The sequence below is a fragment of the Anomaloglossus baeobatrachus genome, chromosome 2, assembly GCF_048569485.1.
Source record: "Anomaloglossus baeobatrachus isolate aAnoBae1 chromosome 2, aAnoBae1.hap1, whole genome shotgun sequence".
NCBI lineage: Eukaryota > Metazoa > Chordata > Amphibia > Anura > Aromobatidae > Anomaloglossus > Anomaloglossus baeobatrachus.
Window position 1 is genome coordinate 46,554,838 of NC_134354.1, and position 24,532 is coordinate 46,579,369.

The following is a 24,532-nucleotide window of genomic DNA, read 5'->3' on the forward strand; positions in this document are numbered from 1 at the left end:
CAAAAGGGATTTTCTCCACTGATATTTGGCTGACTTGAAACACCGCTAGAGAAGATGTGTTTGCAGCGTGTGCGAGGGCTGCCGCCGTCGGTGCCGAAGCAATTGCAGCTTCATCCAGGACACTTTCTAGAGTTTTATTATAATGCTTCAAATCAATAATGTGCCGCCCCGTGCTCGACGGCAGCCGAGCCGCTCGGGTCCGGACCTTCAGTGGGTGGCTCGAGGGTCTCCGGACCCGGGGGTCCACGGTCACTCCAATCTAAAAGGGATTGGCGGTTTGGGGACGTAGGTGTACGGCCGGAGCCGTGTTTGGGTTCATGACTCCACCCACGGGTTGTGGTGAAGGTGGACACCACCGCTGCAGTTACGGGGCACCCGGGGGAGATGTTGCGCAGCAAGTTGTTAACCCCTCCATGGGTAGGGATGGTGGCCCCGGGACCCGTTGGGGTAGTAGTTGGGCAGTGCAGGGAGATGGGCGGCCGGAGGGCACTGGTGTACGCACGATTAGTAACACACACAAGTCTCTGGTAAACCAAGGTGATGGTGGTCAGTGCCCGCAGCCGGCTGCAGTCTGGTCCCCCACCCGGTTGGTGGTCTCTGCCTTTCCCTGCACCTGTTTGTGTGATGGTGGACTACCTGTGCCTGCAACGTCAGGAGTCCGCTCCCTGGCTTGTAGATGTCGGAAGAGCCCTTTGCCCGCAGACTCTGGCCCGTGGGATCTCTCTGCTGTGTCGGTGGCTTTCTATCCCCCTCGTTGGGCTGTTGTCTTCAGTCGGGACTTTGGGTGGAACAGGACCTATAGTCCTGGCCGCAGTCAGGTAATTAGCTAGCTCCCAAGTAGCTTCTGGACCTAGATTCAGGGTTTGAGTACCCCCCTTTGTGCTTTGGTTTCTGAGTCGATTCCCCGGGTCAGTACCGGCGGGCCACTACCCTGTCCCGGTCCACCGCGGTTCCACCGAGCCGTCTTCCCGGCTCCTGCAGGCAGAGGCCTCCGTATGCTTCCTAACCAAAGGTGCCTGGGCTCCTACCCTGGCACCTGTCAGACTGCAACAGGCCTGTCGCAACGGCCTGACCTCCTCCACTAACAGACTCTCACTAGCAACTTGGAAAAACTGACTACTTTTTCCCGCCTCGGGCTCTCTGAACTCCTCAGTGGGCGTGGTCAACTGCCTGGCTCCGCCCCAATGGTGTGTCCATCAAGCACTGAGGGGGGTGACTAGGGTTTTAGTGTTTGGCAGCTGTCACCTTGTTAGAGGACTGGTGTTGTGCGGGGCCCTATCTGTGACTACCTGGCTGGCCTGGGCGTCACAATAACTTACCTACAGTATGTAATGAAGGACAGGACAAGTCCTCCAGAGTAAAAGAGACACGCTCTTTTGCAACTATTTTCCAGTTTGAATATTTTAAACAGGCAAAGAATATTGCCGGAAAGAGAAAAAACAATGAAATATAGCTATAGAACTACCGTAACTACCATATTTTTCGGACCATAAGACACACTTTTTTTCCCCCCAAATGTTGGGGAAAGTGGGGGGTGCGTCTTATGGTCTGAATGTGGTTGAGGGGAATGAGGGTGCTGCGGTGGAGCGGGTCATCGGGGCATGAGCAGGCTGCAGTGGCCACGTGGGCCCGCTCATTACATATGCACGCCCATCCTCCCGCCCATCATCTCTCAGCGCTGAAGCTGACGCTGACAGGTGGGCGGGATGATGGACAGGGGGTGCGCGCATAGTAAACAGCCGGCCGCATGATCACCCCTGGCAACTACAGCCTGGAGTGATCATGCGGCTGTATTCACCGCCCCCCGCGCATCATCATCAGCGTGGGGAGCAGTGAATCAGTACACTGTACTCACCGTTCCCCTGCAGCACCGCGATGTCCTCCTGTCTGCCGGCTCAGGCTGTGTGGAGGCTAGCGGCGCTCACAGCGATGACGTCATCGCTGTGCGCACGTGTCCACACGCAGCCGGAGCCAGCAGACAGGAGGACATTGCGATGCTGCAGGGATCGTGGCCGGCTCCACAGCGCTGCCGGCACAGACGGGAGGAGGAGCCATGCTGCGTGGAGCGAGGAAAGGTGAGTACAGTATAAACGTTTGTTTTATTTTTTTTTTTGTGTGCCACAGGATGCCGGACATATAGCAGGATGGGGGTATATGAGCAGGATGATGGGGGTATATGAGCAGGGTGATGGGGGTATATGAGCAGGGTGATGGGGGTATATGAGCAGGATGATGGGGGTATATGAGCAGGATGATGGCATATGAGCAGGATGAAGGCGTATATAGCAGGATGAAGGCGTATATAGCAGGATGATGGTGTATATAGCAGGATGATGGTGTATATAGCAGGATGATGGTGTATATATAGCAGGATGATGGTGTATATAGCAGGATGGGGGTATATAGCAGGATGGGAGCACATACCAGGATGGGGGTATATAGCAGGATGCAGCCACATGCCAGGATGGAGTATATAGCAGGACAGGAAGGGGTATATAGCATGATGCGGCCATATACCAGGATGAGGTATATAGCAAGATGGGAGCACATACCAGGATGGCAGTATATAGCAAGATGGGGTTATACCAGGATGAGGGACATATATATATATATATAATGACAGGAGGATCATTACCAGGATGGGGTACCTTAGTAGAGAATTTGGGGACATTACCCCCATAACCGTGTCAGCAGCAGATCCTCGCCCCATAACAGTGTCATGACCCCATTTTTTGCTTAAAATTTTATTTTCCTATTTTCCTTCTCTAAAACCAGGGTGCGTCTTATGGTCAGGTGTGTCTTATAGTCCGAAAAATACGGTATCTTGGTTTGTTATCAAAATTTGGGGAACCGCACGCCGTTTTTTTAAAATTATTTGTTTACTGTACTCTATAGACCTGCAGACCGGGTGTGTGATTGGAAGCGTCAGGCTGTCACACAGACTGGGGGCGCTGTCTGACTGCAACCAATCACAGACGCCGGTGGGTGAGGGAAGAAGTGAATATGCATGAGCCTAATGAGCGGCCCTGGAAGAAAAATGAGCAGCTGCAGGAGCAGCTACTGCCATGCCAGTGACTCGGTAAGTAAATCACGCTCGCTTTATTATTTTTTTCTTTAGTTTTACTTTATATTTCTTTATTATTAATATAGTGCCATTTATTCCATGGCGCTTTACAAGTGAAAGAGGGTATACATACAACAATCATTAACAATACAAAACAGACTGGTATAGGAGGAGAGAGGACCCTGCCCACGAGGGCTCACAGTCTACAGGGAATGGGTGATGGTACAATAGGTGAGGACAGAGCTTGTTGCGCAGTGGTCTACTGGACTGAGTGTTAGGCTGGAAACACATCTATGCGTGTAAAATCGGTCCGACTTGGCTGAAAATTACTCGGCTGATTTTAGTTCACGTTAGACCCGCAACACACGTCCGTTTTTTTTGTACGTGTGCGGTACGTATTTGCACGTACCGGAAACACGGAGACCCATGTTATTCAATGGTAGATGGCACACACACGTAAAATCACACGAACGTGTGTCCGTGTGGTAAGTACGTGTGTGCGCTTTTCTACACGGACGACATGTCCGTTTTTGGCAGGCAGCACGCAGGCACGGACCCGCTTTAGTCTATGGGTCTGTGCCTGCACGGACCGCACACGGATATGTCCGTGTTCAGCACGTATCGTCCGTGTCCGTTTTCCATCACAAAATCTGAAACACTTGTTTCCAATCTATCAGGTCAATAGAAAGCAAACACCAGGATCTCATGATGAGTGATTAAAATCGTTAATTGGGTAAGAATGCGGGCCTTTAAAAACGGACGGCACACGGACAGCACACGTACGTATTTTTTGTCAATACGGACATTCCACACACACACACGGCTCGCATACGCCATCACACGGATGCCATACGTACCGGAGAAGCGCCCCTAAAAAACGGAACACTGACCCGAAAAACGGACCGTAAGACACGTACTTTTTTTTGCGGAAGTGTGTTTTAGGCCTCAGGACTGATTGCAACGCAAATGCAATGCTATTTTTGAATAATTTAATGATTTGGCTAGAGTGTGTAATGCGTGTGTAATGCGTGTGTGTTCCTTTTTTTTTCGAAAAACAAAAAACCTCAATTTCAATTAATAAACTTTTATTGATATATTTTAAAATTTAGACACCCATTAATAGTGAACACACAAAGGGCGTAGATGATGAAGGGGAGGAGCTAAATATATGGGGTCCCTATAGCACCCTATGGGACCTTGCTCCTACCTACCAACGGAGGGTATGACGCCGTAACTGTTTTGGGCGCCCCCGTTCCACGTCGGCTCACCCTCTAGTTGCCCTAGATAGTTAGTGAATTAAAATAATAATTACACTACGGATGGCCATACAATAGTACTAGAATGTATTAAGTACAAAGTGCTCATGTAATCACACTGTCTGATAGATAACAGCTTCCTATCAGGAAAACCAGGACAAAAAATCAAAAATTAAGCCCCAATATAGGTAGGCTTCTGCAGAAAAATTAGTCCATAGTACATGATCCAGTACAAATTAGTACATGGTACAACAAAGTGCTCATATAATCACACTGTGATAGATAACAGCTTCCTACCAGGAAAACCAGGACAAAAAAAAAAAAAAAAAAACAAAACACAAATATTAAGCCCCAGTATAGGCAGGCTTCTGCAGAAAAATTAGTCCATAGTACATGATCCAGTACAAATTAGTACATAGTACATAATACACAATCTACATTCATGAATCCATGGATTACTCCTACATTCACATCTGATAACTGCAATCCTCCAGCCTCCTGAAGATCCTTATATCATGGAAAGGGGAAACGCGTAGAGGCGATACAGAGCATGCTGCTAAAAGGGAAGTAACCATTTTTTTTCTTCCCTGTGGGGTTATCTATACCCCTATTTTCTGCTCTATAAGAATCATCTGCATGATTGCCCTCAGGCATTGCATTACATGTATCAGCATCGGTTTATGCAGTGCAGATCTGTGCAATTATGATTGTGTAAAGGTTTATCCATGTGTGATTGCCATACCATACTATATCACACTGGGACATGGGAGGAAAAACTGACAGATGGAACTGAATTTTCCATTATGTTAATGTGCTCCTCCATTATGTTAATGTAGATTGTGTATTATGTACTATGTACTAATTTGTACTGGATCATGTACTATGGACTAATTTTTCTGCAGAAGCCTGCCTATACTGGGGCTTAATATTTGTGTTTTGTTGTTTTTTTTTTTTTTTGTCCTGGTTTTCCTGATAGGAAGCTGTTATCTATCACAGTGTGATTATATGAGCACTTTGTTGTACCATGTACTAATTTGTACTGGATCATGTACTATGGACTAATTTTTCTGCAGAAGCCTACCTATATTGGGGCTTAATTTTTGATTTTTTTGTCCTGGTTTTCCTGATAGGAAGCTGTTATCTATCAGACAGTGTGATTACATGAGCACTTTGTACTTAATACATTCTAGTACTATTGTATGGCCATCCGTAGTGTAATTATTATTTTAATTCACTAACTATCTAGGGCAACTAGAGGGTGAGCCGACGTGGAACGGGGGCGCCCAAAACAGTTACGGCGTCATACCCTCCGTTGGTAGGTAGGAGCAAGGTCCCATAGGGTGCTATAGGGACCCCATATATTTAGCTCCTCCCCTTCATCATCTACGCCCTTTGTGTGTTCACTATTAATGGGTGTCTAAATTTTAAAATATATCAATAAAAGTTTAATATTAATTGAAATTGAGGTTTTTTGTTTTTCGTATATTGAACTCAATTGGTCCTATTGTATATGGTTTTTCCTTTTTTTTTTCTCAGCACCTGTCATCTGCCATTGAGCTCTGCTACATGGCCGCTGGCAGCAGACACAGACAGAGCCATGTAGCAGAGCTGAATGGCCGCTGACAGCAGACACAGACAGAGCCGCACGATCATAATGAAGTCTGATGAATGTCACTCGACTTGATTGTCATCCCGCGGCTCTGTCTGTGTGGCATGGCCTGATTTTTGGTCACCAGTGAAGATCTCACTGGTGACCGCAAATCCCCTGAGTGAGCGCAGTGAGCCGCGCGATCAGCGGTGCCGTCACTGAGGTTACCCGCGGCTACAGCTGAAGTCCTCCAGCTGAGATCTGTGGCCGCGGGTAACCTGAGTGACGTCATCGCTGATAGCGCGCCTCACTTCAGTTGCTGCGGGGAGCTCACAGAGAGCAGTCGTGGTCTCTGACCGCTCTCTGTCAGCTTCTGATGTAACAGAGCTGACAGCGTCGAGGGACCTCTGTGGATTACGTCGGACATGGAAGGGTATTTAGGGACTTGAATAAAGTGGTGAAAGAGGTTGTTTTTTTTTGTTATTTATTTCAAATAAAGGATTTTTTGGTGTATGTCTTCATTTACTTTATCTTACAGGTTAATCATGGAAGGTATCTCGGGGAGACGCCTGCCATGATTAAGCTAGGACTTAGTGGCAGCTATGGGCTGCTGCCATTAACTCCTTATTACCTCGATTGCCAACGCACCAGGGCAATTCGGGATGGCCGGTCCCGGGACTGTCGCATCTCATGGATGCGGCTATTCCAGGCGGCTGCTGGCTGATATTGTTAGGGTAGGGGGCTCCCCATAACGTGGGGCTCCCCATCCTGAGAATACCAGCCTGCAGCTGTGTGGCTTTACCCTGGCTGGTATTAAAATTGGGGGGACCACACGCCTTTTTTTAAATTATTTATTTATTTTTTTAACTGCATGATATAGACCCGCCCACCGGCAGCTGTGATTGGTTGCAGTGAGACACCTGTCACTCATCGTGGGGGCGTGTCTGACTGCAACCAATCATAGGCGCCAGTGGGCGAGGAAAGCAGGGAATACGAGATTGAATAATGAGCGGCCGGCTTTTTCAAAAGAGAAGCCGCCGGAGCAGTGTGACCGCCGTGCCGGTGATCGGGGAGTATGAGAAAGAGGGGGAAAGGAATAGACCGACATGGACAGAGAGAGAGAGAGAGACACCGACAGAGAGAGAAACCGACCAACAGAGAGAGAATAGAGACCGAGAGGGAGAGACCGACTGACATTAATCGCATGTTTCTCAAAACACTGGAAATGATGAGGTCTCACAATGTTGGTCAATCTCTATAATTGACCAACATTGTGAGACCTCACTGATTTTTTGTTTTGAGAAACATGCGATTAATGATTTAGAAAAACGAATGTCACTAGGATGGTGTGAGTGCCGGTCCGTGTGACATGCTTTTTTTTCACGCTCCCATAGAGTTGCATTGGAGAGACTCCTGCGAGAAACTCTCCAAAAAGCAGCCTGCTGCGATTTTTTTTTTTTTTTTTTTTTTTTTTTTTTTTTTTTTTTTTTTTTTCTCAGTCCGATTTGGACTGAGAAAAAAATCGCAGATGGGAGCTGAATCATTGAATAACATGTGTCCGAGTGCAATGCGAGAATTTCTTGCATTGCACTACTGTGAGAAACTCGCAAGTGAGAAGCCGGCCTTATTGTAGGTTGTAGGCTTGTTGGAAGAGGTGGGTCTTGAGGTTCCTCTTGAAGCTTTCCACAGTAGGGGAGAGTCTGATATACTGAGGTAGAGCGTTCCAGAGTATGGGGGAGGCACGGGAGAAATCTTGTGCGCGATTGTGGGAAAAGGAGATAAGAGAGGAGTAGAGTAGGAGATCTTGTGAGGATCTGAGGTTGCGTGCAGGTAGATACCGGGAGACTAGGTCACAGATGTATGGAGGAGACAGGTTGTGGATGGCTTTGTATGTCATGGTTAATGTTTTGAACTGGAGTCGTTGGGCGATGGGAAGCCAGTGAAGGGATTTGCAGAGTGGCGAGGCTCGGGAATAGCGAAGGGAGAGGTGGATTAAGCGGGCCGCAGAGTTTAGGATAGATTGGAGGGGTGCAAGAGTGTTGGAAGGGATGCCAGAGAGCAGGAGGTTGCAGTAGTCGAGGCGGGAGATGATGAGGGCATGTACTAATGTTTTTGCTGATTCTTGGTTAAGGAAAGCACGGATCCGGGAGATATTTTTGAGGTGTAGTCTACATGAGGTGAAGAGGGCTCGGATGTGCAGCTTCAAGGAAAGAGCAGAGTCTAGGGTTACTCCAAGGCAACGAGCTTGTGAGACTGGGGAGAGTGAGCAGCCATCAAGTTTATTTCCCGAGTGTCTGACCCCCGTGGGTGCCTTTGAACTCGCGGGGGTCGGACTTCACTGACGGGTCCACCCATCACTATTTTTTCACAAAAAAAACGCATGAAATTCAGAATTAACACATGCACAAGAAAAAAAAGTGCAAAAAAAGAGACACCAAAAACGTACTGAAAACCCATCATCATTACAAATGTTTTTTTCTTTTCTTAGATTTCCAGGTTTTCTGGGACAAGGTGCAGCGTGTGCATGTAGCCTCAGGCAGCCGCCATGTGTGTCAGTCCTGCAGTCAGTGACAGACAGGACAACAGGAGTCGGGGACTTTCTCTGGTAAAATGTTTCCCGCCCTCTCTCTGACAGGAGCAGCCCTTAGCTGTCACGTGCGCTCTACCCCGCCCCGATTGGTCAGATGTAAGGAGGCGCGAAGAGAAATACCTTCTCCCATTGGTCAAGGTGGGCCATCACTACCCGCTGTCGTGCAGGTCGGGGTCAGTGTGACGCTGGGCGCGGAGACTGCAGACATGGTGAAAGCGATCTGCGTCCTGAAAGGCACCGGGGACGTGGCCGGCGTCGTGCGCTTCGAGCAGCAGGAGGTACGCAGCTCTTTGGTTTCGGTTCTTCTGTGTGTATGTGCGGGGCTGGAGCATGGAGCCGCTCTGCTGAGTCACGGTCTCTCCGGTGTGCTGCAGGCCCGGTACTGAGCGCGCTCCTGGGTCGGGTGCCGCTAGTTGTATGGGGTGCGTTCATAATAATGTGCAACCGCAAGCCCCAGGCCGCGTGTTCGGCGGCTACACCAGCAGATTGCGTCCTGTTGCTGATGCTGAACCACAACTCCCAGCAGAGACGTGACGATGCTGGGCGTTGTATCGGTCCCTCTCTGTATCTTTCCAGGCTGCTCACTGTACTAGTGGCCGTTACATAATCTCCTCCATGGCTGCTGGTTGCATAAGCTCCAGGCTAATGATTGCATTAGTAAAGCCTCCGCTGGTACACAATGCACGCCTGTGTAGTGCCAGGGATCTGTGTGCATGCGCTGCGACTATAGCAGTACTACCGCACCCATCATTCATCAATTCCTGTTATTTAAAGGGAACCTGTCACCACTTTCTTTCTTTTTTTTTTTTTTTTTTTTTTTTTTTTTTTTAGCATTGATGCAAAAGTCTCACCTTTGCAGCTCCTGGGCTGCGTTGTATGAAGGTGCACCTCGTTCAATGACTCCCCTTGCAGACCCCAGAAATAACACTATTAAAGGGAACATGTCACCACTTTATTGGCGTATAAGCTGTGGCCACCACCACTGGGCTCTTATATATAGCATTCTAACATGCTGTATATAGGAGCCCAGGCCACTGACAACATATTAATTTTATTCTTTACATACATTGGCAACACTGTCCCCCATTGGGGCTCACAATCTAAATACCCTATCAGTATGTTTTTGAAGTGTGGGAGGAAACCGGAGAACCCGGAGGAAACCCACACAAACACGGGGAGAACATATAAACTCCTTGCAGATGTCATTAGTGGGACTAGAAACCAGGACCCCAGCGCTGCAAGGCTGCAGTGCTAACCACTGAGCCACCGTGCTGCCCATAATACTTACCTAACGGTCGCTCTACAGTGGATGAGGGCCTAATGGGCGTCTCCGTTGTCCTGTGCCAGCTCCTCCCCTTTTAGCCATCTTCGGCTTTTTTGAAGTCTGTGTGCATGACGCGTCTACATCATACACTCGCCAGTCCTGTGCAGGCACACTACAATACTTTGATCTGCCCTACTCAGGACCGGAATGCCGGTGAGTGTGGAGGATGTCGGGCACCGCGGCTAGAGAAGAACAAAGATGGCCGAAAGAGGCGGCTCCGGCACCAGAGACACCCATTAGGCCCTCATCCACCGCAGTGTGACCGTTGGGTAAGAATTAAGTGGCTTTTTATGTTGTCACAGCAGCCTGGGCTCTTGTATACAGCATTTTAGAATGAGGTATATAAGAGCTTGGTGGTGGTGGCCGCAGCTTATGGTCTAAAGTGGTGACAGGTTCCCTTTAAATCTACTGCCACGTATTCAAATGACCTGCTGTGGGCGTGGTCTTTTTTGGCTTCTATCCCACCCCCCCCTTCCTCCTGCTGCTGTTTTGCTGTCTGACGCCTGTCATCATCCACATAGCAAGGCTGAATCTCATGCCTGTGCAGCCATTCCCTGCTCACGCAGGTGCGCTTCGCTCTGCACCCATTGCAGGCAGAGCTGACAACATAGGTGCGCAAGCTCGTGAGCGCTCGCATAATCTCAAGTCTGCACAGAGGGCTCACAGGTTTGTGCAAATTGTGGATGATGTAGAGGCACCATCCATACTGGGCTTGTGAGAAGGACTGAGACAGCAGAGAGGAGGCACCCGACTGCCCCTTAGGTGAGTAAGTGATTTTTGTTATACAAAGCGGTCTGGGCTCTTTTATACAGTATTCTACAATGCTGTATATAAGGAGCTCACTGGTAGTGGCTGCAGCTTAGTTGCTAAATCTGGTGACAGGTTCCCTTTAACACGTGGGGATTGGATTCCCTCATAGTCATACGTGTGACATGACTGTGGGACACAGATGTGTTGTCGTGACAGGCAGGGGTCAGCTCGGCGTTTCTATGAAAGCTGTAGCATTGCTCTACATTAGTGATGGGCAGTCTGGCTCTGTTTTGTCCGATTCTCATGGCTCCGCTCACCAAAAAGAGCTGACTCTTGGCTCATTCCTGGCTCCCTATATAATCTTGTTAACACCGCCAAAACCACGCCCACCCATGGCTAAACCCCGCTCACTCACAATGGGCTAATTCATTTGCTGAAGGGGTGGGGTTTTAAGGTGGGCGGGGTCTCACCCACCAAACAGCAAAATATTACACCCAGTGAGAGCTGTTTAGAGAATTTAGTGGCTCTCGCTGGGGATCCGCCCCAGTCAGTCACTGTAGGGAGCCGGATCTTTGTGTCGGACCGTTCGCAACTGACACATCACTACTGTATATAGAACAAATTATCAGAACACTGCAGATTCAAGTCCCCTAAGGGGACTATTAAATACAGTACAAAGTTTAAATAAAGTATTTTATAAGTGTTTAAATCATGCTGCTTTTACCAGGAGGGGGACAAGGGGATGAAACAGAAAAGCCAGGTAGAATCGCTGTTTTCAGCTCCACTCCATTAAACACACGTATGTTTTGGGTTTTTTCTTCAGCAAGTTGAACACCTTTTTAGTGGTATAAAAATTTAGCCTCATGTATTGTGGGAAATAATTTTATTTTAATATCCAAAATTTCTTGATGAATTCTTCTGTAATCCTGAGGCTACAGCGCAAAATCAACTTTGCGTCCCCTTTGTCCCTTTAAACATAACTCTTGGCAAATTTTCAGTCTTTGTCCCCTTTTGCCTTGTAGTCTGGTCCTCATTTTAGGTGATGAGGTTGGATTTTTATTCCCTGGAAGTAAACAATGAGTCTCTAGTTCATGCAGAGATTAAGAGTGCGTGCCCATGATCAGGGTTCAGTGTTTTGGACGCAGTGTCCAAATCGCAGTGTTGTACAGTAGAAGCACAATGGATGGGATTTCTAGAAATGCCATTCCCACTGTGCTGGTTTTTCCTGCAGCGACAACTGACCTGCGGTGCGGCTTCCCGAGCTGCAGCATGTCAATTCTTTGCTGCGAGATGCGAGCAGTTTCTGAAGAGAACACAGCGAGACCACAACTGCCTGAGCCTGGATTGTGGGCACGAGGAGCTGCAGTTTTCTGTGGAGGAGACTCGTGGCTGTTTAATTGGCCTCTGCTCTGTAAATTCAGGTGGCCATGTAATCAGAAGAGACTGCAGTTCAGTTTTAGCCCACCTCACCTATGTACTGTAGTCAGAATCTGAGGCTTGCACCCTGGACAGGCCTTTGGGCTCTCTGCACAGCGTCACCTCTCACATGCTGCTCTTTGGACTTTTGTCTGTCAAAATGAGGTCAAAGGAGCAAAAAAAATTGCAGCGATAGAGCCTGGTGACTCTGAGGCTGCAGGGTATTTGCTTTCATCCTCTATAGCCTGTGACCGGTTCTGCTGGTTTATGATCTCGTCCTTGTGTAACCTTTGTACATAATGCACACATGGGATTTCTACCTACTGAACTTGCTGAGGCTTTTGCAGCATTGCATTTTACATTCAGACACAATTGGATAAAACTGTTGCTGAAAGGGACTGCAATTGCAGTAAAGAGTGTTCCCAGACCAGACCAATAGGCACATAACTGGATAGAGCAGACCTGGGCAAGGGGCGGGCCACATCCGGCCCACCTACTGTCTGTGACCGGCCCGCCTGTCTTCAGCCAGTGCAGTGGAGTCGGGCTGCTGCATGCTGGGCAGGGAGAGATCCTGCAGCTCCGCACAGTGTAGGCAGCGGAACGCAGGAATCTCTCCTGTTCCCTGCCCGGCACCTTTCTGACACACGCGCTCGCTCTCAGTACAGCGCGCGTGTCATTTAAAAAGATCCCACCCAGCAGGGGAAGTAGCTGCAGCAGCCGGGGCCTGAAGAGAAACAGCGGCGGGGGCCCATAGAACAGCAGCGGCGCAGCCAGGGCCCGTACAAGAGAAGGAGCAGCTCAGCGGGGGGCCTGTACGGAGGTGCCTGAGGATGGGGAGAATAAGTAGTGACTAATAAGCTGGGGGGGGGGGGGACTGGTGACTAATACTGGGCGTGTAGTTTTACAGGTGTAGTATATAGTGGTGTAGTGATGTGGTCTACTACAGATGTTTATAGGGGTCTAGTGGTGTACAGTATATTACAGGTGTAGTATATAGGGGTGTAGTGATGTATATTACAGGTGTGGTGTATATTGTGTAGTGATGTGGTATACTACAGGTGTAGTATATAGGGGTGTAGTGATGTAGTATTACAGGTGTATATAGGGGTGTAGTGATGTTGTATATTACAGGTGTAGTATATGGGGGGTGTAGTGATGTAGTATATTACAGGTGTAGTATATGGGGGGTGTAGTGATGTAGTATATTACAGGTGTAGTATATGGGGGGTGTAGTGATGTAGTATATTGGGAAGAACTGAGTTAATTATATTAGTCCGGCCCTCTAAAACATCCCAATTTCTCATGCGGCTCCATGGGAAAATTAATTGGCAACCCCTGGGGTAGAGCAACGTCTTAAAAGCAGACTCACATCTGTGGCATATCATGTCATGAAAAGTGACATCAAAAGAACATTATCAGCCATATTTTTTGGCTTTATAAGACACTTTTCCTCCCAAAAATGTGGGAGAAAAATGAGGGGTGCGTCTCAAAATCCAAATATAGCCCACCGGTGGGGTTGGGTGCCTGCGGCTGCGTGCCGGCTGAGATCTTGGATGAGATCTCCATCTACGCACGCGCCGCTCTGAGTCAGTGCGTGCACAGATGGAGCCCTTGGATGAGAGCTCAATCTGTGTGCGCCGCTCCGGGCGCCATCACTTGAACAGTGACCGCGGACACACCGCACCGGTGTGCGCCACCACTGAGCCGTCGCCGGCGCTGCCACCACAACAACCTCTGCCTCATGTGACCCACTTCACCACTGCTGTCCCCCTCTGGTAAGAAAACTCCGTAGTATAAGATGGACCCAATTTTTTTTTATTTTTTTTTTTTAAACCTATTTCTATCTCTAAATTTGGGGTGCGTCTTATAAAACTGTACTTTCCCTGTAACAAAAAGCAGGATTTATTAACTATGTAGAAGTTAGTAGACTGGGGAAGGGCTTGAGGGCTTTAAATATTAACGAAGTTGTCCAGTTACCAAAACTTTTTTTTTTGTCCCCCTCCCTCAAATCTTGCTAAGTGCCTCTCCACACATCTGTTTGAGCAATATTACCTTTTATTGTGCTCTAGCAGCACATCCTCATTGCTGGCTCCAGCTCTGATGGGGTTAATCTTTCCTGACTTCCTGGGTTCAGTTCCTACAACTCCCATAATCCTTTGTGCGCACACTGCACTCTGGTCATCCTCCCACCCCTGTATAACAAATACACCCAACAGACATGACTCCTCCCCTTCTCTTGATCCTGCTGCCGCCCTGCACACAGCTGCTTCACCTCATGCTGGAATGTGTGTGTGATGATCATTGCCCACAGCCCAGTCTCTAAGGATCAGAGGCAGCTACTGTTGCTGATGTAATGTCAACTTTCTGAACCTGGAAGTTGATGTGACCTCAGCGGATGCCAGAGGCCACAGCACCCGGGGTTCATGTGATCGGCACAGAGCTAGTATAGTGCCGCTCAGTGCCAGAACTGGAAATGGAAGGAAATTAAGACAACTGAAATAGTAAGTTACACTGAGAATAAAAAAAATGGGTGAACCATCCCTTTAAGGGATCAACATGTGCGTGTAGCATTTAAAAAAAACAACAAAAAAACAGCTTGGACTGTTAACAGATCAAACTAGGGATGCCCACAAGGTAGCCACCAATCCACAGAAAGGCCACACTCTTAAGAAAAGATATAGATTACTAATGATAAGTTGGCACACATTAACACAAGCCTAATGACAAAGATATAAATTATAGCTGTTGGGCAACGGTGCCTTCCAAAAAATGCAAAAGTGAAGCACAAATGGGATAAATTGCATAAATAAATGGAAACTTATTTGTGTAAAGCCCTTGGTGTTCTGAGACCCATGTATAAAAACCCAATGTGTAGAAACTGAGTGCTGATGTAATGATATAAAAAAAATGCACAGCATCAAAAGGGGCTGATAGTTGTTTGCATAGAGCACTAGACCCTGTATTAGTGACCTACACATGGAGACCCATATGTAAAGATTGATGACAAACTGGGAGTGATGGCCAAAAGAATGAGCAGCAGAATCCCCACAGCTCCTCCTGCAGTGCGGCTTTCTCAGGGAGCCACACCCTACCAAGAATGGTCCTAGTGAGGATTACTGGCAGGGTATGAAGGCTAGCCTGTTTGACAGAAAAGCTTTTGTTAAAATTTCTACAGGCTGGAAAGGTTGGAAACTGATACGGCCAGGTAATGTTGCCGGCTCTGTTTGCATTAGTTTATTTTGTATATACTTAAGGTACCGTCACACTAAGCGGCGCTCCAGCGATCCCACCAGCAACCTGACCTGGCAGGGGTTGCTGGTGAGCGGTCACAGGCAGATCTCACCAGTGAGCAGCCCCCAGCCAGCAGCGAAGCGTGGAAGTGATGCTGCACTTGGTAACTAAGGTAAATATTGGGTAACCAACCCGATATTTACCTTGGTTACCAGCGCACACCGCTTAGCGCTGGCTCCCTGCACTCCTAGCCAGAGTACACATCGGGTTAATTAGCCGATGTGTACTCTGCTACGTGTGCAGGGAGTTGGCACTGAGAGCGGCGGACGCTGGTAACAAAGGTAAAAATCGGGTAACCAAGGGAAGGGCTTCTTGGTTACCCGATATTTACATTGGTTACCAGCGTCCGCAGAAGCCGGCTCCTGCTCCCTGCACTTTTAGTTGTTGCTCCGTCGCTGTCACACACAGCGATGTGTGCTTCACAGCGGGAGAGCAACAACTGGTCCAGGACATTCAGCAACAACAAACGACCTCACAGCAGGGGCCGGGTTGTTGTTGTTGGATGTCACACACAGAAACATCGCTGCTACGTCACAAAGATTGTGCCTCAGCAGCCATGTTGCTAGCGAGATGTTGCTTAGTGTGACGTGGCCTTTAAGTGTAGAAGGGTGGTGAAGCAGGATAGCACAGGATAGGGCTGGCACACTTTATCTGAAAGATTGTTCTGAGCTGTAATGTTCTATGGCAACAGGCAAACTGTTTTACACATGGTTATTCTCTACACTGCACCTGAAGGGAGATCTGCTGGTTCTAAAGAGCATCTGCAACAAGCTGGCTGCAATCTGGATCCGTCTGAGCTGCGGGCTAATGTTATAAGCAGCCATGTGGTCGTCTGCTGAAAGAATTGAACCTGAGGCCAAGCAAATCTTACATTTCCAGTTAGAGTTTAAGTGGTAAGACAGTGTAGAGATGTTGAAACCATTTTATTTTTTTTAACAGAATGTAGTGACTGTGAATGGCACCATTACTGGTCTGACAGACGGGCTTCACGGCTTCCATATCCATGCTTTTGGAGATAACACTAATGGTGAGTGATATAAACCACTCTGTGGTATGTCCTGCTGTCTCAATTTACTGTACTTTACAAATAAGGGACTACTACAACCCTTTGTATACATTCAGTTTGGATCAGTTCAGTTTTTACACCAAAAAAGATGCAAGACTGGTGTAACGCTTTATCCACCAGGCGGAACCTGATATTTAGCCTCAGTCAAGTGAAGGGCTTCCAATCAAGAAATAGTGCTAAACCAGAACTGCAATTTTTCCTCCATTGATTGCTGGGGTGTGACCTCCTAAAACGCCTATTAATTAAAATAGGAAGATTTTTTTTATCTGAATATTTTTTTCTTAAGAACAAGACTTAAACTTTTATTGTTAAGTAATGGTACTATTCTTCCCATTACTGTAGGAACAGCAGTGTATTTTGGCAATGTAGAGGTTGAAGATCTATTCTGTCCTAAGGCATAGTCTTCCAAAAATGCTGTATATAATGGGGTATAACATAAACACTTTAATACTTACCTAACGGTCGCGCGGTGGGCCTTTATGGGTGTCTCCGTGGTCTGGTGCCAGCACCTCCTCTTTTGTCTATCTTTGTTCTTCTCTAGCCGCGGTGCATGACGTGTCTGACATCATACACTCGATGGCATTCAGGTCCTGAGCAGGTGCACTTGGATCTGCCCTGAGCAGGGCAAAGTATTGTAGTGTGCCTGCGCAGGACCGGCGACTGTATGACGTATGAGTGTATAAAGTGTATGTTATACCCCCGGCCTGAGCTCTTATATACAGCATGTAAGAGCCTGGTGGTGGTGGCTGTAGCTTATAGCCAAAAAAAAAGGGTGACAGGTTCCCTTTAAGTCTAAGTCCCCTGTCTTTTACTTATTCTCCAGCATTTTCATCCTTTTGTTCAGTGTTGCTTTGGTCCCATGGTGCAGTCTTGTGCCCATAACTTGACTGCTTGGGAGACAGACATTGTCACAATCGCTCATGGCACCTGAGCCAGAACAAGGCTCTCATAGACTTGTATGGAGTTGTGACATAGTGTGCTCTGTAAAACACTGGACTGTCAGATCTCCAGAGGCTGACCAGAGCAACACTGGAAACAGATGACGTTGGCTGCAGGGGACTAGATTTAAAGTACCACTCAGTGCTGAAATTAAAAAAAAAAACCAAACAATAAAAAACCCTGCTGGAGTGGTGCTTTAAATGCCTAACTTCTATCATCCAGCATATATGCATGTAACCTAGACCCTGTCCTGTCTCTGCAGGCTGTATCAGTGCCGGGCCACACTTCAATCCACATGACAAGAATCACGGTGCTCCAGGAGATGAAGAGAGGTAACTGGTGGTTGCAGTTATATTATATTGGGTGTATTGCTGCTGTCTTTACTCACTGACCTTTTCATTGTTCAAAGTTTAATTGCACAGAACTTTAATCAAATTGTGGATAATTGTTATAACACTCTGGTCACGTGTTGCGGTCTTGCTCATTGATCTGGAGGCTGATCTGGTGCTCATATTCTGAGCAGAAAGCAGTGTGGCAGCTCGGGTCTGGTTCACACTACATTAAAAGGCCTGGGCAAGACAATCATGTTTTATGTGGGACTTGTTCCCTCAGATGAAATGTTGACCTGTGCTAACTTATTGCATCCCATATAATGTGAGAAGGGCAGGATCTCACGTTAATCCACTTTGAGTGCAAGACATGTCAACAGAGGCAATTTACCCATACGACGCAATCTAGCATAATTTTTTTTTTTTTCTTACAGGGGTTATCCACAACAACTTGCATCAATGTTGCGGATGGTTAGTCATGGTTGGGAATAGGTTCCTCCAAAATGACAAATGTATGATGCTTAAGTCATGGGGGCACAGCAGCAGTGCCTGCATGATCAGTTGAGAGCTCAGCTTAAAAGATGGCCTAGCTCCAGCTGTCACACCCAGGGAGTTCAAGGGATGCCCAGGGCCATGTAACTCCTTAATTGTTGGAATCAATATCAATTGTAGCATTTAGAAGGCTTGGAGAGGACTTTCACCTGATTGACATCATTTCGAGGGCTCACGGCAACCCAAGGCAGCTATGGCAGCCTGTTAGACCATGCCGGCAGTATTGTTTCTGCTGTATTAAACTTTAAATGTGACATGACATCTGCAGTTCATTCCAGCCAATTCTGTGCGCCAAAATTCAAATGGTGCTCTCTAACTTCCGATCCTTGTGTGTCCAAACAGTTTTACACCACATCTGGGGTATCTATGTACTCAGGAGATATTGTACAAAATTTATAGTCCATTTTTCTTTTACCGTTCGGGAAATAAAAAAAACACAACTTGGGGTTAAAGCAACATTTGCGGGAAAGGGAAAGCACCTGAGATGTAACCCCTTCACTACCTTAAAGGCAACCTGTCACCTAGAATATGCGTTCTGATCTATCAGCAGACGCACGTGTGCCCTAATTACACATCCCTACCCATCCCTGTTATAAAATTGTATAATATGAAAGGAAATAGAAAAAAAAATATATTACCTTCATATCTAAATTGGAGAGCTTCTGGTCACAGGGGCGGTGCCTTGCCTTATGGACATCTGCATACTTTCCGTGGTATCACGCCTCTGAGCGTGATACCATGGAGTCACATGAGCGACGTCAGCGTCGCTCATTCTATCCTGCGTGCATTGTGGCAGGCTTATTTTCCGGGTGTTCACGCGCCGGCTTCAGACACGCAATGCACATACGCAGTGCGCGTCAAACTGACAAGGAGAACCCGGAAGAGAATACTGCCGCAATAGTAAGTGTAAACGCGCGCAGGATAGAATGAGCGACGGGGACGCATCTCATGTGACTCCATGGTATCACGCCCACAGGGGCGTGATACCACGGAAAGTATGCAGATGTCCATAGGGCAAGGCGCCGCCCCTGTGACCATAAACTCTAATTTACATAGGAAATATGAAGGTAATGTTTTTTTATTACTTATTTTATAACAGGGATGGGTAGGGAGGTGTAATTAGGGCACACGTGCGTCTGCTGATAGGTCAGAACGCATATGCTAGGTGAAAGGTTACCTTTAAACACAGGTTTACATCATAGTCTGATAGGTGTTCACTAGTTATGATAACTTAAGTCATAGGGATTGTGCGGGGACAGGAGCTCATCGTCACTTATAGCTAAGCTTTGGCTGTTTGACCGCCTAAATTGATAAATGGCCATTGCAGCATTTAGGTGCTTGGGAGAGGAAGTGCGCTCCCTTTCACACCTGATTGCGCCCCTGCAATATGATGGGGTCTAAATTATTGCCATGGTGACCTGGCTACGGCAAGCATTAGACCGTGCCAGCAGCATGGTCTAAGGCTTTGTCCGCACTTTGCAGCGTCCTAGTTAACAGTTCTAAACTCATCCTCTGGCAGAAATTGCTTTTGCCAAAGTTGCGCTTGAGTACAGAATGGCGGTAAATATGCGTGCATTTTAGCCGCATTTTTAGCGCTTTTTACATGCTTTTCCATTGCGTTGAGACAGATGCGTTTTGAACATAAAGACACTGCTAAATAGTTTAAACAGTCAAACAGTATGAAAAAAAGGCAAAATAAAGGAGCACAAATGTAGTTAATTAAATCATAACAAAAATGGTTATTTAACCCACCCCTTCACAACCATGGACAGAAAGATCAGTCATGGTGCCCTGGGCCTTAAAGACCAAGGACTGATCTTTCAGTCATGGCGGAATCGCGGCACCGGAGCCCCCGGTGACTGCGGCGATCGGTTAACACAAACCGCAGATTCGGGAAGGAGGGGACCTGTACCTGACCTCAAAAGGGGTGGTGCCTCCTTCCCAGACCTACAGAGGCTGTGATTGGTTGAGCGGCGTTCGTCAGCCAATCACAGCCACTGTAATGGTTCAGCCTTTTAAAGTGACTGAAACATTGAAATCCAGTCCTGACCAGTGCAGCTGTAGCGCTGGCCATTGGCTGCAGCTGGGTGACCTCACTGGATCACCCTTTCCCCAGTTCTAGCAGCTCTGATTGGAGAGATCGGCCTTGTGACCGATCTCTCCAATCACCATGGACCTGTTGCCGGTGACCGCCCCGTCACCTTCACTTGTCGGTCCTGAGCACGCCAGCACACAGTGTATACAGTGCAATGGCAGGGCGACAAGCTCCGGTCCCATGCTGTTATGACGGGAGCATGGGACCCGGAAGTTGCCGCGCTGCCATTGCACTGTATGAAACCGGCAAAGCCTACCTATTCACCGCAGCCACTGCCCTCCTCCATCTGCCACAATGCCACCACTCTCTCCGATCTGCCCGCCCCCTTTCCTGTTATGGGCTGCCCGCTCCCCCCCACCTCTCACACCTGTGATATGCGCTCCCTCCTGCCTCTCACCCTCCCTGATCTGCTGCTCCCTCCCCTGTCACCCCGTGATCTGCGCTGCGCTCCCTCTCACACTCCCCGATCTGCTGCCTCGATCTCCTGTGATCCTGCTGCCTAGATCCATCCTGTAAGGTAACTATCGCCAATCTCACCTCCCACTCCCCTTCCCATCCTCTGCCTCTCCTGCATCCACTGCGCCCTCTCCCATCCGCCCCCACCCTATCCCAGCCGCCGCCGTCTCACATTCACAGATGCTCCCTTTATATGCCGCGCCCCCCCCCCCCCCCCCATCTGCCGCTGTTCTGATCCATCCTGTAAGTATTGTTCGTGGCTCTTTTCAAACCATCCCAATCGCATCCCCCACTCCCTCTCACAACCCCCCCAACTGCTTGCCGCAAAGTGCTGATCAGGTACATAATTGTTGCTCTAGTTTTTTGCTTTTTTTTTTTGTGCACCCCAAATAAAAAAAACAATTTGAACAATTAGGTACCTGATCAGCAATGGTCCTGCAGTCGTTATCGACTTCAGACAGGACTTTTTTTGCATCCCACCTATTCTTCCCCCCCTCCCCCCTTTTTTTTTTTTTTTTCTATGACATGGGGGTTTAGTTTCCAAAATGGGGTCACATGTGGGGGGGCTCCACTGTTTCGGCACCTCAGGGGCTCTCCAAACGCAGGGTCAAAATAGGCTTGGGGCTGAAGGGGTTAAAATAATTAGTTGTTGTTTATCGCTATAATAACAAAATTAATCATTTTCAGTAATTTAAGTGTCATTCCATTATTTTGATGTCATAAACGCATGCTTTCTGCAGCTAAAGCATGTAAAACGCTGGAATTTGGATGTTGCTTGCTTTTTGCAACTTCTCATTGACTTCAATGTTAGCAAAACACAGCCAAATGGCAAAAACAATTGCCATGCTGCTTCTTTGAACGCAGAGATTTTGCCCAAAATTATGCAAATTAAACGCAGCGTTTTAAACGGCGAAGTGCGGTCAAGAATTCCCCATTTTCCATAGACTTTGCTGGAAAATCAAAATGCATGCCTTTTGGCATGAAACCGCTGCAGCTCAAAACGCTGCGGAAAAGCAGCTGAAACAGGTCAAAACGCAAACTGCAAACACAGCCTTACAGATGTTCTCAGTGAGGCATCAACAGGTCTAATCCATTGCAAAGGATTATATCACCAATCGAAGTTTAAGTCCCATATAGGGACAAGGTGGGAAAAATATTATACCAATAAATTGTTTTTACATAAGTATACATTTTGGTGTACAGTGGTACCTTGCTTAACGAGAACAATCCGTTGTGGGACTGTGCTTGTTAACCAAGTTACTCGTTCAGCAAAGCAAGATTTCCCATAGGAAATCATTGCAATGCAGACTATTCGTTTAACAACGTGTTAAATGTCCTATCCTGGTCCCCTATTCTGTCATTCCAAACACGCGCACATATATGCCTACCTTCCGTTCCATCGCCGGTCTCCTGGGACTTGCTGTTCTCTGGTACGGGGCCGGGCTGTGTATCGGGTTACCATAACGACGGCGGAACTTCCTGGCCAGAGCGCTGACGTCAAAGGCAGAGCCACTTGCCTCTGGCTAGCGTGCTGACTTTCATTAGCGGTGACAGGAAGTTCCTGCCTCGTTGCTATGGATGCCGATGCACAGCCTGGAGTGGAGCGGTGAACTACAGGACCCAGGAGGCCGCTATGAAACGGAAGGTACACTATATTATACTTGCTCACCTTACCTTCCGTTCCATCGTAGGCCTCCTGGGTCTTGTAGTTCGCCGCGAGGATGTCGTGATGTACTCAGGAACTACGTGTGTGTGTGTGTGTGTGTGTGTGTGTGTGTGTGTGTGTGTGTGTGTGTGTGTGTGTGTGTGTGTGTGTGTGTGTGTGTGTGTGTGTGTGTGTGTGTGTGTGTGTGTGTGTGTGTGTGTGTGTGTGTGTGTGTGTGTGTGTGTGTGTGTGTGTGTGTGTGTGTGTGTGTGTGTGTGTGTGTGTGTGTGTGTGTGTGTGTGTGTGTGTGTGTGTGTGTGTGTGTGTGTGTGTGTGTGTGTGTGTGTGTGTGTGTGTGTGTGTGTGTGTGTGTGTGTGTGTGTGTGTGTGTGTGTGTGTGTGTGTGTGTTCTTTGAGTTACATGTGCTGGCCTTTTGTATTAAGGAAAATCACAGAATATATTTGTTAGTAGAAACCAAAAGCATTTATAAATATGTATGTTAGGCTGCATCAACTAAACTACATATTTGGGTCTGTGAAATGGCTGAATTTCAGGTTACTAAATTCTTACCCTCAACAGTCTCGCATACAGAACAACCCAAACGATAAAGCTCACTAGTTAACCCCTTCAGTGGACACAACAAAAAAGTAGCAAACTGTCATCATACAGCTGACAATCAGTCATATGTAAATAAAGATTACTGAATGTTTTCTTGTCCCCTGGAAAAAAACAAGCCTCCATACAGCTCGGTTAAAAAATAGAAGGTATAGAACTCAAAGTACAGCAATGCAAATCATTTTTCTATAATTTATGTAAAATTGGCAAAACATAAAAATTATAAATGTTCTGTCCAAAAAAAATGAAGGTCTTATTTTTGACAGCGAATGGTGTGACAAAATCCTTAACTACTGTCCTTGGATTTTTTTATTTATCTTTTAATATTGTGGACCAAAATGGTGCCAATAAAAACTGTTTAAAAATAGGCCCTCACTTGACTGAGCAGAAAAATTAAATTTAAAGCCTTCAAAATTCAAAGAAACGAAAAACCTTTTTTGTTAAGTTTTTCTAATATATATGCCTAAAGCTTATATTAACCCCATAACGACGGCCTAACCTCTCAAGACGACGGAAAAACAGGGTACTTGTTCTGTACCGACGCTTTGAGACGTCATGCCAAAAAAAGCTTGTAGCGCCCCCCCCATCGACAGAATATCTCCGGGGTTTCAGCTACCGGGGGTAGCTGAGACCCTGGGGATCATGGTTCAGGCTGTTTTTTCCAGTCCTTGCTCACGTGATCACCGGTATACACCGTATACCGATCATATTACAGTAAATGACAGCGCCGATAAATTATTTATCTCCCACCTGGCAAGATCAAACATGTCAGCTGGGAGATAAATCTCCTCCCCGGTGTCGCCAAAGTGCCCGCCCCCCTCCATAATCCAAGATGGCGCTGCCCGCATTCACCTGCAAGGTCAACTGCCCGGTGTCTCCGTGGTCCACCGGTACCTTAGCCTCGGCGATCCCTGTGATTTGTCTTCTTCTGTAGCACTGGTCACGTGTGCACTTTTTTTTTTTTTTTTTTTCTTTTTAATAAATTGGTGAAAGAGGGAATGTTTTGAAGTGTTGTGTGTTTTTTTTTTTTTTGGTTTTTTTTTTTGTCAATTAGTTGTCGGGAATCTGATAGACGCCGTGACATAGCTAACTGCTGGGATTGATGTCAGATGACATTACACATCTGGCATCAACCCCATTTATTATCCCATTTGCCACTGCACCAGGGCACGGGATGAGCTGGGGTGATGCGCCACTTCTAGGGTGGCTGCGGCCTGCTATTTTTAGGCTGGGAAGAGTCTAATAACCATGGCTCTTCCCACCATGAGAACACCAGACCCCAGCTGTCAGCTTCACCTTGGCTAGTGATCTAATTTGGGGGGGGGGGGGAAGCCCTGCAAATTGATAACCAGCCAAGGTGAAACTGTCAGCTGTGGTTTGCAGGCTGCAGATGTCTGCTTTACCCTAGCTGGCTATCAAAAAATTAACCAACGTTGTTTCTTTTAATTTTTTCGGGGGGGGGGGCTAAATACATGGATAGCCACCCTTTAGTGCCACATGAAAGGCACTAAAGGGTGCCAGCTTAGCATATGCAGGGAGTGAGACGTTATATTTG

General features: G+C 47.4%; 1 protein-coding gene across 2 annotated transcripts in view; it reads left to right on the forward strand.

The window, feature by feature from the left end:
- Positions 1-8,636: 8,636 nt before the first annotated feature.
- LOC142282477 (superoxide dismutase [Cu-Zn] B-like) overlaps positions 8,637-24,532 on the forward strand; it is a 41,074-nt gene continuing 25,178 nt past the window's right edge. The window contains exons 1-4 of one of the 2 annotated variants that reach the window (XM_075332984.1): positions 8,637-8,776; positions 9,963-10,091; positions 16,219-16,306; positions 17,547-17,616. In XM_075332984.1, the coding sequence (XP_075189099.1) occupies positions 8,705-8,776; positions 9,963-10,091; positions 16,219-16,306; positions 17,547-17,616 (359 nt within the window). In that variant the 5' untranslated portion in view covers positions 8,637-8,704. The remainder of the gene's footprint in view (positions 8,777-9,962; positions 10,092-16,218; positions 16,307-17,546; positions 17,617-24,532) is intronic. The other variant, XM_075332986.1, reaches the window with a different exon arrangement.